At 52.3% G+C, this 12,622-nt stretch overlaps 1 protein-coding gene and 1 pseudogene across 6 annotated transcripts in view; both read right to left on the reverse strand.

Moving 5' to 3' along the window:
- Window positions 1-7,003: 7,003 nt before the first annotated feature.
- LOC140712604 (uncharacterized) lies at window positions 7,004-11,004 on the reverse strand (annotated as a pseudogene).
- The window catches only part of TNS1 (tensin 1), a 205,141-nt gene continuing 199,522 nt past the window's right edge, over window positions 7,004-12,622 (reverse strand). For all 6 annotated transcript variants that reach the window (XM_073020067.1, XM_073020066.1, XM_073020063.1 and 3 more), the window contains one exon: window positions 7,004-11,830. In XM_073020067.1, coding sequence (XP_072876168.1) covers window positions 11,686-11,830 — 145 coding nt within the window. In that variant the 3' untranslated portion in view covers window positions 7,004-11,685. The remainder of the gene's footprint in view (window positions 11,831-12,622) is intronic.

Consider the following 12,622-nt stretch of genomic DNA (forward strand, 5'->3'; position numbering starts at 1 on the left):
TCACAGGCCAGACCCTGTGCTGGGACTTCGCACATACAGACCCGGAGCCTTGCCCTTGCAGACTTTACGGTCTAGTGAGGGAGAAAGAAAAAATAAGTTCACATAAATAAATAAGCACAGCTAACATTTATTGAGCACTTACTACCTGCCAGGTGCTGTCTGAGCTGTTTTTACATGTATAAATTATCAACTCCTACAACCCTCTGAGTTAGGTGTTACTGTGATCACCCCACATTTTACAGATGTGGAAACAGAAGCACAGCAAGGTCAAGCAACTTGCCCAAGGTCACACAGCTAGTGGGCATGGAGCCAGAATTTGAACTCATGTAATCTGACACCATAGCCTGTGCATTCAACCATGAGTCTGTCCTGCCTTCAAATTCATGTCAAATTACCACTGTGAAATGTGCTATCAAGGGAATGTACGTGGGGTTCAGAGGCACGAAGACTCTCCTGCCCCTGGGCCTTGGCACGTGCTGTTCCCTCTGCCTGAAACACCCTTTCTTCCCTCTTTGCCTGACCAACTCCTGTTCACCCTTTGGATTCTGACATTCTGCACATGTCGCTTCCTAAGGGACGCCTTCTCTGCTCTCCCCAGACCAGCCAGATCCATTTAGAAACTCTTGCTCCGTAAAGCACCCTTGCTCCCGTGCACGATCACACTGTGATTATATATTTGCTGATTCTTTATAAGTTTTTCCTGATCCCATGAGACCCGGAGTGCCGTGAGACAAACAAGCACGTTGTTAGTGCTCAGGGCCAAGTACAGTGCCTGTACACAGTAGGTGCTCAGTATGTATCTTTCAAATCAGTTCATCGATTGGTTGATTGACTTACCCCAAGCTGGGCCTGCTGTCTCCAGAGCGCTAAAGCTCCATCTCTCCTGGTGGTCTCTTGCTGTCCTCGAGGACCCCTGCCCATGCCCCAGTGGCCTTGGCTCCTAATACCCTAGACCAGCCAGAGTCCCCTCAGGGAGAGAGGGGTAATGATTCGGCCAGATCAGATTCTGCAAATGCAAGAGGGGCTGAGGAGGGCCGGGGCGGGGAGATGACAACCTTCCAGGCGCTCCTTGGTTTCCCAGGGCCAGACCTGGGATGGGGGTTTCTCAGGACTGATCTGGGAGTCAGGAAATGGAGCAGAGGTTAAGAGGAGGGGCCCAGAAGATGGACATCCTGTCTCGATGGCCAGAGATGATCTTTCAAACCCCATAAAACCTGGAGCCATGGAGGCGGTTGTACCACCAGCCCACACGCCGTAGTCTGGAGTCCAGAGCCGGCCAGATCGATATCGTGTGAGAGCCTTTCTGCTCCAGCCTTTTCGGCTGCCAAGTGTCCCCAGAGGCCTAAGGAAATGGCGGAGAAGGCAAGAGGCACCAGAAAAGGAAAGGAAGCACGTGTTTCTCAGTGTCCCGCAGGGCCAGCAGTAAGCCGAGCACCATGCTAGGTGCTGTGTGGTCATGCAGCCCTCCAGGATAGGTGTGACCCCATATGACAGATAAGGAAACTTGGGCCCAGCCATGCGTATCCTCTTGGCTCCATCTGGATGAGGCGGTCTCCTGGCATGTGCCAGCAGCCATACCCAGGACAGAGCCTCGAAAGGGCCTTTTGCAGTCTCTGGGCCCAACATTTCCAGGTACAGGAGCTCACCCCTCCCAAAGCACCCCTTTCCACTTCAAGCATCTCCTCCCACCTCTGGCCTCCCGGTGGCCCCCATCTGTTACATGTGGAGCCCAGAGAATGCTGACTCTTCCAGCGAGGGGGCCATCAAACATCGGAGGCCAGCTTCCCATCTCATCCTCCCTGATCCCTGAAGCTCTTCTTCTCCAGGTCGAGCTCTCAGCTCCTTTGGGTGCTCCTTGGGGCTCTGACCCTTTCCCACCACACCCCAGCTTGCCCACATCCACATCCAGTGTGTGCCAGGCCCCCCCGCAGCTGATCTGATCTGCAGAGCTCATGGAGACATTCTCTCCCCTCCTTTGGTCCTGCCCTTCTGCCAACCAGTGCAGCAGGGGTCAGCTCACTGTGGGAGAAGCTCCCTGCCCCACTGATGACCCCATGATCCCTGGGACTGACTCATCAGTTAGCTGAATACCAGAATGCTTGGAGAGAAGGCGGTAGGAAAGGAGATGCCTGTGTGGAGACGCAGCATATTCCGAGGAACTAGGTCTCTTGTGTACATGTGTCTGTGTGTGTACGTGTGGGCCTGTATGTCTGCACATCTTGTGTGTGTGCATCTGTGTGTCTCTGTGCATGTGTGTTCATGTGTGTGCATCTGTGTGTGCATGTGTATATGTGTGTCTGCGTGTCTCTGTGTGTCCATGTGTGTCTGCATGTCTTGTGTGTGTGTATCTGTGTGTGTGTGCATGTGTTCATGTGTGTATGCATCTGTGTGTCTGTGTGTCTGCCTGTGTATATATGTGTCTGCATGTCTCTGTGTGTCCATGTGTGTGTCTGCATGTTGTATGTGTGTGCATCTGTGTGTCTGTATGCATGTGTGCTTGTGTGTGTGCATCTGTGTGGATGCGTATGTGTTCATGTGTGCATCTGTGTGTCTATGTGTGTGCAACTGTGTGTGCATGCATATGCACGTGTGTCTTTGTGTCTCTGTGTGCGCATGTGTGTCTGTGTCTGTGTGTGTGCATGTATGTGTCTGCATGTCTTGTGTGTGTGCATCTGTGTGCCTGTGTGCATCTGTGCGGGCATGTGTATGCACAGGTACCTGTGTGTCTCTGTGCACGTGTGTGTGTCTGCATGTCTTGTGTGTGTGCATCTGTGTGTATGGGGGGAAGGTGTGTCTTTAGTCCTATACCTACTGTCAGTGTTTTTAGAATGGGCCATATCCTTCCCATGTTCTGACTGCTTATAAATTGCTAAGCACTAATAAATAGGCATTTTCACCAACTAACAGGGAAAATTCCAGAAAAACCAGTTTCTTAAAAGAGGAAGGCAGACTTTGATTTCACCACCCCGCCCCCCACCCCAGGAGGTATTGTAAAGCCCGTGGAGCTGAAATGAAGCAGCCTGCAAAGCCTCTTCCAGGCGTCCCCTCCCACCCAGCTGCGCAGGCCCTGGGGGTGAATCCCATGAAGATATGGCCACGGCTCCTCCCCTCTTAGACAGCCCACGGGATGCAGGAGGAGGGACATCTGAGGCCTGGAATTTTTAAAATACCAGTGGGCTCTACTGCAGATGGGAGGGGATGGTATCCTCCCACCCCCAAAAAGCGAGGCAGGGATCTAAGCCAGTCCAGGGGGGACTTCTTCCCACTGTGACTTCCTCCACTCCTCAGCTCCCCACCCGTCCAAGCACAGGTGCCCATGGGCCTACACACACCCCTGACCTAGAAGAAGCCAATCTGAGGAGAGGGCTCCTAGTGACTTTCAGCCTGGGTTGCACAGAGTTACCCAGGAGTGATTAAAATTCCCACTGCCTAGGGTGGACCTTAGACTGACCCACTCAGAATCTCCAGGGTGGGGCCCAGGCTTCAGCACTTTCCTGCCGAGCTTGAAACAAGAGAGAGCCTCGTAGCCACCATCCCTCTGCCCCTCCTTGCCCCCGCTGACGTTCCTACCTCCTCCAAGGCTGGACTCTCTTCACACCCTGCATGCCTTGTGCAACCAGAGTTATCCCGCTCATCAGGACCAGGACTGGTCCCTACTGGCCTCAGCCAGCCCCAGGCAGCAGAGATTCCAGAATCTTGTCAATAAGGCAAGCACCCAAGGTGAGGTCTAGGGCTGCTTCTCTCCCATGGAGACCCACACTGGGTCCTCATGTTTCAGGTGGTTGAGGCAGAGCCCGGGGCTGAGCATCTCAACCTGGCCTAGTCCCAGCAAGAGATACACATGCAAGCAGCTCAAACTTCAGCACTCATGCAGATTTTCTGGGGACCTGGCTAACATGAAGATTCTTATCTGCAGGCCTGGGGTGAGGCCAAAGGTCCTATCTTTCCTATAAGCACCAGGTGCTACTGATGCCAATGGTACAGGGGCCACACTCGGCATAGAAAATGCAAAGGTGGCTGGGCACCTTTAATCACGCCTGTAATCCCAGGACTTTGGGAGGCTGAGACAGGCGGATCACGTGAGGTCACGAGTTCGAGACCAGCCTGGCCAATATGGGGAAACCTCATCTCTACTAAAAATACAAAAATTAGCCAGGAGCGGTGGTGTGTGCCTGTAATCCCAGCTACTCAGGAGGCTAAGGCTAAAGAATCACTTGAACCTGGGAGGCGGAGGTTGCGGTAGACTGAGATCGCACCACTGCGCTCCAGCCTCCTGGGTGATGGAGTGAGAGTCTGTCTCAAAAAAAAAAAAAAAAGAAAAAAAAAAGAAAGAAAGAAAATGCAAGGTCCTTTGGGTATTCTGTGTGATAATGTGTGTCTGGAGAGCTGCCCTTCCTCACCCAGAGCCCTCCGCTGCAGCCCCGTCCACTTCCTTCTTGAGGTACCAGGAGCACAGCCACCACACTGCTGAGTCCCCTCAAAGGCCAGCTGCATCAGCTCGGCTCACAGGCCATAGCTTGTCTCTCTCATCAGACACTCCTCCCCTGTACCAGGCCAACCCCCGAGGTACCTACATCCCTCCGCAGCTGGACAGTGTCAGGGGATGACCTCCTGACCTCCCCCATCACACACCCAGGAGCCCTGGTCCACTCCCTGGGAAGCCAGCCTACAGCCTAACCCGTGACCCCCTATCTGACCAGTGACATCAGTTTGGTTTCCCGCTTGCCCATGGCTCATCAGAGTGTATCTCTCCCCTCGAAGCCAGCCCTGAGAGCGGAGAAAGAGGCAAGAGCTAGGAAGAGCCTGGCTGAGAAGTCAGCTCGCCTGGGTTGTAGCCTGGCTGGGCCACTTGCCCCGGCTCTGTGATTTTGAGCAAGTGTCTTCACCTCTTTGAACTGCAGTTTCTTCATCTGTGAAATGAGGACAAGGATAGCCCTTACCTCTCAGGTGCACGTGCATGAAAATGATACCCAAGTGCTTAGCACAGGCTCTGGCACTTAGCAGGTGTTGGCTGAATGCCAGCCTTCACCAGTGGTGATGCCGAGTACCAGCTCTTCCAGCTAGAAACTGTGTGACCTCTCAGAGCATCGGTTTCCTTATATGTCTCCGTGTATAACAGTGCCTACTTCACGGTTTTGTTGGAATGACTCGGCATGACGATATCTAACAGATAGCAGGGTGCAAGACATGTTCAGTCTCCACCTTGGACAGGGTCTGAGTTTCCTGTGTCTTGTATCCCTCATAGCAACAGGTTTCAAAGTATGATCCGGGACCCCAGGGGTCCCTGAGACCCTTTCAGGAGTGCTGAGGTCAAAACCATTTTCATAATGCTATTAAGCCATTATTTGACTTTTTTGCTCATTTTCCCACAAGTATACAGTGTTTTCCAGAGGCCCATGATGGGTGATATTGCAACAGATTGTATGCAGAAACTGATATAAGAATCTGGCTGTCTCCTGGTAAGCCCGACACGAATAGGCCTTTAAAAAATGCAAAGCACATGGTGGCTCACGCCTGTTATCCCAGCACTTTGGGAGGCCAAGGAGAGAGGATTGCTTGAGCCTAGGAGTTCGAGACCAGCCTGAGTAGCATAGTGAAACCTCTTTTGTACAAAAAAAAAAAAATTAAAAAATTAGCCAGGTGTGGTGGCACACACCTGTGGTCCCAGCTCCTTGGGGGCTGAGGTGGGAGGATCACTTAAACCTAGGAGGTTCCCTAGTCATAGTGAGCTATGATCGTGCCACTACACTCTAGCCTGGGCAACAGAGCAAGACTCTGTCTCAAAAATAATAATAATAATAATGCAAAGCAAAGTCACCCTTCTCACCCAGTGCTTTTTGTTTTAGAAAATATTATTTTTCACAAAAATGCTATCTATATTAACATGTGAATAATTTATTGCTATGGAAGTGAATTAAGTATTTTTAGTGTTCTCAGTTTTAATTTATACTATGGTAAAAGATCAAAATTTATACTATGGTAAAAGATCAAAAGATATAATCATTCTAAACAAAAGCCCTTTGGGGTCCTGAATAATTTTAAGAATGTAAAGGAATCCCAAGACCCAAAACCTTGAGAAGGCCATCCACAGGAGGACCATGAGGGTCACTGAGGGCTCAGCACAAACCTGCTCAAATAAACTGATCCAAGCCCCCCTCCAGCCACACGGTGAGCTCAGGGGAGAGCTTGCACCATGTCATTGAGTATTTTGGATCTCCCAGAGACCCCTGTGCTGTGCTAGGCATGCCTCAATAGGTCCCACTCCCAAACTTTCTGAATTCCAAAGAATTCACCCAGGAACCCTGGGCCTGGTGCACGAGTGAACCACACATTTGCCACTTGATGGGCACCAGCCCTGAGAGATGTTGCCCCTCTCTCTGACAGACCTCACCCCTTCTGGGATCAACCACTTCCCCATTCTCAGTCTCCGTAGTTTCAGGAGGCTCCAGAGGCAGTTGTGTGACCCAGATCCGGATAGAGTGATTGGTTTCGAGTTAATCATATGAGCCAGGCAGGATCCAGATCAAAGCCAGTGAGCGCGTGTCCCAGTTTCTTGCTGAGAACATTGGGAGAAAAGAGCCCTCTTCTCCTAGGGCTATCGAGCTGGTGGGATGGAAGCCCAGAGGATCTGGGGGCACTGCCACTCCGATACAGCTTGCCTGAAAGTTAAGCCAACTCAGACCCAAGTGATGGGGACGAATTCCTGATTCTACCATTTGAGCTCTTAAATGCAGCTAGGCCCGGACTTCTTAGTCACTCGGGCCAAGAAACTTATTTTTTTCTTAAACAAGTTTGAGTTGAGTTTCTCTTCCAGCTGAAAGAGTCTGAATGAATAAACACATGGAACCGGAACCACAATGCGGATGGTGGGGAAGCTGCTGGGAGGGTTTGAGCTGTCCACCAGAGGCACTACTGAAGCCCACCCGGATCTCTAGAGAGGCCCCTTTTCGCCCACCAGAGACGTGGCAGACCCCTGTCCAAACAACACAGATAGATAACGGCACAGAGTTTTCTTTAACTTTATCATTTATAAAGCCATACAATGCATCGCAAAGAAACAAAGCAGCTGTACAGGAGTGGGGACGCGTCAGTGTACAATACATTCATGTCCAGGATAAGGAGCATACACCAGGATTTATACACGGTGGCAGCGGCTATAGGCATGATGATACAAAATATAAAGTATATTTCCATCTATATAAATACACAGCTGGGGTGGGGGAGGATGCTGGGTGATCTTGTTTCTCTCGCAGAGGGCCTGGGAGGCAGGGAGGGTGGTGGGAAGGGATTTCTTACATTTGTTCTGAATGACAGGTCTGAAGGGAGGAGAGAAATGGGGAAACGCAGCCTGCACACACTGATGTGCTGTCACACACACGCACAAACCAAACACAGACACAGGAGAGTTGCAAACGGCTTAACACTGACTGGAAAACAAGCTTGGGACATCCCTCTACAGTAACTCCACTGCTGGCAAGAGCCCAGGCGTGGGATATGAACAGAGGTCCTCCAACATTTTGGACATTTGAGGACAGAGGGGCCAAGAGGGACAAGGCCCCCACCCTGCCCCTCTGGGTGGCCCACTCCTTACCTGGGCCATCGCTGAGACTCCACCAACTGGTTGCCCTACAGGCCTCACCTCCCGATTCCCCTCACTGCTGGGCAACATTGAACTTGAAGTTCCATTGCCCAGCACCTCCAACCCCTACCCCCAAGTTCCCTAAAGAGATGAGCAAAACACACGCACATACATACATCCACACTTGCACATGCACACACACGTCCTGTGTTACCACTGGCCAAGGAAACGCAAGTCTCAGGATTCCAGGGCCTGGACCTGGGGTAAAGGGCTGCTCTGGGACTCCGCCCCCTAACCTCTTGGAGGACCCCGAGTGTGGGGGTAGAATTGGGTGTCTCCCTTGACTCACATGATCTTTCCAGGTCCTAAAACTGGAAAAAAAAAAAAAAAAAAAAAAAAGTGGGAGAAGATCCAGGAGGCAGGAGTGATGGACAAAAGTGAGAGTGAGATTAAAAGTGGGAGTGAGACTAGATTTGATCACACTCACCACCCTTCTGTGTTCCCTGGACAGCATGTTCCCTTGGAGCCCCTGCACAGGCTCATCAGAACAAGGCAGAATCCCCTACTCGCCAACCTCCTGAGAGCCCTTTATAGGGGCATCACGCTTGTCCAGGAGGACTGCCCCTCCTGCTCTCACACAACCACTGGCCCCTCCATCCCTCTCCTGGCCAGTCTCAGAAGACCCAGGGGGCCTCAAAAGCCAGGGGAGAAGGAATCCTGGCCATTGGTGTCCACAGCTTTCAGAGCTACTGGAGGAGAGGCTCAGATGAGGTGGCTCAAAGGTCTTTCCCAATCTTAGAATGTGATGTATCTGTCCCTCAAGTGCCTGGCTAAATAAGAGAGCCAGAACACCATGCTAGCAGGCTGATCAAACCACTCACTTCCTCCCTGTTTTCCTTCTCTTGTCCCCTCTCCATTGTTTTCTCGCCCAATCCTTCCCTCTTGCTCCCCTTGGGAAAAAGCCACATGGAGCTCACTGGGCCCCTCCCCCAGCTGAAAGGACATGACCCTCCTCTGCCCTGTTCCCTCCAGACACCCAGCTGGACAGCTGGCGGCAGCATGGGACTGAGCCTGCTGGGGTCTGCGTCGCTGCGATGGCCATGACTCCCAGGCTCTTTCTTGCCCATCTTCTCCCAGACCCTTTCCCATCCCAGCCCATGTTCAAGGCCAGACAGCGCTCTCCTGGCTGACACACAGATTCAACAATAAACAACAGTAAAATAGATTGAGGGAGGGAGAAGACAGAAGAGGATAAACATTTACAAAATAATAATTAGTAAAAGTGCTTTCTTTTAAAGGAAATCTTTGGCAAGAATATACTGCAGTGCGGAGTGGTGTGTGCGTGGAGTGGTGTGTGTGCGTAGGTGTGTGCATGGCTGCACAGCTCCCTGTGACACAGGAGGGCTCTGGTGCGGGGCCCAGAGGTGGGGCCACTGTGGGGACTAGGAAACCCTTCCTCATCATTCACCTTGAAAGGCCACACTCTCAGAAACTGACTCCTTCCGCAGGGATGCTGGGAGGGAGTTACCAGCTTTCTGGCATCAACGGGTCCTCCCACAGGGGCACACACAGCTCAGGCTGGAATGGAGGGGCTGGTCATGCATGCAAGGTGGGCTGTGGTGGGTGGTGAGGGAGAGGAAAGCGACTATGAAAGCTGACCCCAGACTCAGTCCTGGGCACCAGCCAGGCTGCTTGAAGGGTCTGATACACCGCCCAGCCTCAAGTGTGGACAGAACATCCATGCCAGGAGGAGGCTCCTGGGCTGTCCAGTGGGAGATGAGATATTTACAAAGGAAGGGGATGGGAAATATCTCCTATCTTGGGAGATAACTGGGGTTTGCTAGGGAATGAGGAGAGGGGGAAACCCAGATATTTGGCTTGAATATCTCAGAAGGAAGAGCACTTTGGAGGGACTTCGGTCACCAGGCACAAGGTTTCACTCTGGGAAGCAGGGGGTGGCCGGTGGGGCCTCTGCCCCTGCTCTCCACCTTCTGCAGACACCCTCCTTTCCAACTCCCTGAAATAGAAGGTCCACACTGACACAGCTCCTTGGAGGAGAAAAAATACAAAAGGCACACACACACCTATGTGTGCCATACACACCCATGTCCCTGCATGCTCACACACTTGCTCAGGCCTGCAGAGGCAGGGACAGCTCCCCACACATCCTGGGGGCTGACTGCTGGGCCCCTGGCTTGCTGAAAAGTAACGGGGCCAAAGGGTGGAACATATGCAACCCCTCCCAACACTGAGCCCCACACAGTCTAGGGAAGGCCAAGGCCAGGGCAAGGAGACCCTGGCTGCTCCAAGAACAAAGGCCCCCTACACTTCAGGCTTTACTTACATATGTAAAAAGGGATAGGAATTGGTTTATACCCAGGGAAGGCAATAAAGCAATATGGAAAAACAATAAATACTTCTTGTCAATTTACCTATTCTTTTTTTAACCTTTTCTTACATTTTATTAGCTTACAGATTCTGTCAGTATGTCTCATGTATATATTATATAATATTTATATATCAGTACAATGCCTCTCTCTAGGGGACCCCCAAAGGCTTAAGAATGGAGTCCTGGTGAATTTTCCATTCTGGCTTAGAGTCCTTAAATGGTGGTCAGGTGTCTTCCCAACTGTCCAGTGGACCTTAGGCCCTTTGGCCCAAGTGCAAGCCTTCTGCCCTCTGCTGCATGGGCAGTGCGGCTCAGCTGGGGAAACCAAGGCAGAAAGGGTGACAGCGAGGTTTGGCATTGTAGGTAGGTGATACGGTGTACAGGTGGCAGCCCCAGGAGCTCTGCTGAGGTCAGAGGGTGCCTGCAAAAGCCAGACCCTAAAACACTTACAGAGGGGAGGATAAGGACTCCAGGTTTCTCCCCTGAGCCTCACTGAGCAGGAAGCAGGTTCCCCAGGGTGAATTCCAACACAGGGACCCTGCAGAATAGAACAGGGCTGGGCAGAGCAGGAAGGCTCAATCCCCAGCCCCTGAAAAGGCATCATGCAGGTAAGCAGGTCTGAGATAAGGCTGGTCCTGGGGCATGAAACCCAAGAACAGGGCTGAGAGGTGGGAGCTAAGGCAGAGTCCAGGGCCCCAGCAGGAGCAAATTGCCTTCCTTGCTGCGGAGCCACAGGCCTTGGGGAAGACACCCCGAGCTCAACAGCTGCCTGTTCTGACAGATCTCTTCATATGGACACACATATTTCTACCTCCCCAAACCAAAGCTCCAGTCTTCTGGGCAAGGCGGGACAGGGTGATGCCATTGCAGACCCTCCCACTCCTGCTGGGGTCTTTGCAGAGGAGAAGGGTCTGGCGGCACCCAGGGCCACTAGAGTGCAGGTGCAGGCACAGAGCCTCTGCCACCCACAGCTTGGGTGTTTGTCCCTCCCCTGCTGCCCTGCCACCGCCAACCCTAATCTTTGGACAATATGCATGTGTGTCTACAAACACATGGGACAAGGACAAGCTGAGCTGTTTATAATTCAAGTGGATAAAGGCTGAACTAGATCAATGTGTGAGGATGTGGGTGCAGACACACACCCACATGACAATATAGTGAAGGCACAGCAAAGAGACCTGAGGTGCCTTGGGTCTGAGATACTTTCAAGCAAACAAGTTCTGCCACTTGATGTCCCACGGTGGCTCTGTTTGGTTTGACAACCTACCCTACAGGTGGCCAGAAAAAGATTCTCCCAGCTTGATTTCCCCTTGCAAAGCAGTTGAGTTAAGGAGACAGAGCTTTTCCATCCACCCACCCCCCAAAATTGTGGATTCCCAAGGAGGTTTGTTCCTTCTCTTTTGAGGACATCCATCTTCTCGGGGTAGGGAGGGGGTGTTAGGCGGACCTGGTTAGTTTTGGAGGCTTTGGGTTTTTGCAGTTTCCATCTACCCAGGGGAATCCAAGTTCTTCTCCTCCATCCTTTGCTTTCCCTCTTTCTCTCTCTCTCTTCCCCCTCCCCTCTGCAATTCACTTCCCTCTCCCCACGTTGCACTTTCTTCTCTCCTCCGAAATTGGCCCAAAGTCCTCCTTCTGGGTTCAAGAGTGGTCAGGATTCACGGGTCCCCTCCCCACGCGCCCCTTCCCCAAGGCACTGGCCCTGGGCAAGGGGCAGGGTTCATCTCTTTTGGCCGGCGTTCAGCATGACCTTGGAGACGAAGTTGACGATGGCAGAGGCCGGCTGGTTGGGGTCAAGTTCAGCAAAGAGGTGGCAGGCGTTGTCCGTGGTGCTGCCCTGCTTCCGGGCCACAAAGCCGAAGAGCCTGCAGGCAGGAGAGGGCAATGGGCATGAGGGGAGGGCAAATGGAACCCCAGGAGGTAGACAGCAGCCCAGGTAAGCAAGCTGGTCTCAGGCCAGCCTTTCTCCCCCATCCCTCCAGTAAGCCTCAGCATCAAGGACTCGGAGAGGCACAGAAAAGAATCCTCTGTGCACTCCCCTGACTGCAAGCCAAGGCCTGGAAACAAGTGTCCCTCCTTGTTTAAGGATGGGCAGAAATCCCCCTTGGAGGGGTGCGAGGGAAGCTGCAGGGGACTGACAAAGCTGGATAGTGAGGGGTGGGGAGGAGACCAAAATAAAATGGGAACATTCCTAGACAGGCCTCTCCCCGCCCATCCCAGCCCTACCCCTACTGACTGTTCTGACACACAACACATATGCCAATCAGGAAAGTGCCGTCTGCCTGCAAAGAGCTCGGCCTCCTCAGACACCACAAGGTCAGGGAGACAAAGGTCAAGTAGTTCACACCCCTTCACACACACACTTATTCTTCCTGGGCTCAAGAACCTTGGAAGCCAGAAAATAAAAAGGGAAGATGGACCCCACACCCATTCCCCACCCCCACCTGCAGGCCTGGAGTGACCCAGTGTTCTCTTTGCAAAACAGAGTTAAAAATATGAGGGCAGAGAACAGAATGTGAGCTCAGGCCCCCTCCCAGCCAGCATGTTGCTAATTAGAGCGAGATGGGGAAATGAGGACAGCTGGAGATTCCGATGGAAACCCCTCTCCCTACCACAGGACCATGGCAGCTAAAGTTAGCAAAGGGGGATTCGGCTGT

Source organism: Chlorocebus sabaeus, chromosome 10 (genome assembly GCF_047675955.1).
Source record: "Chlorocebus sabaeus isolate Y175 chromosome 10, mChlSab1.0.hap1, whole genome shotgun sequence".
NCBI lineage: Eukaryota > Metazoa > Chordata > Mammalia > Primates > Cercopithecidae > Chlorocebus > Chlorocebus sabaeus.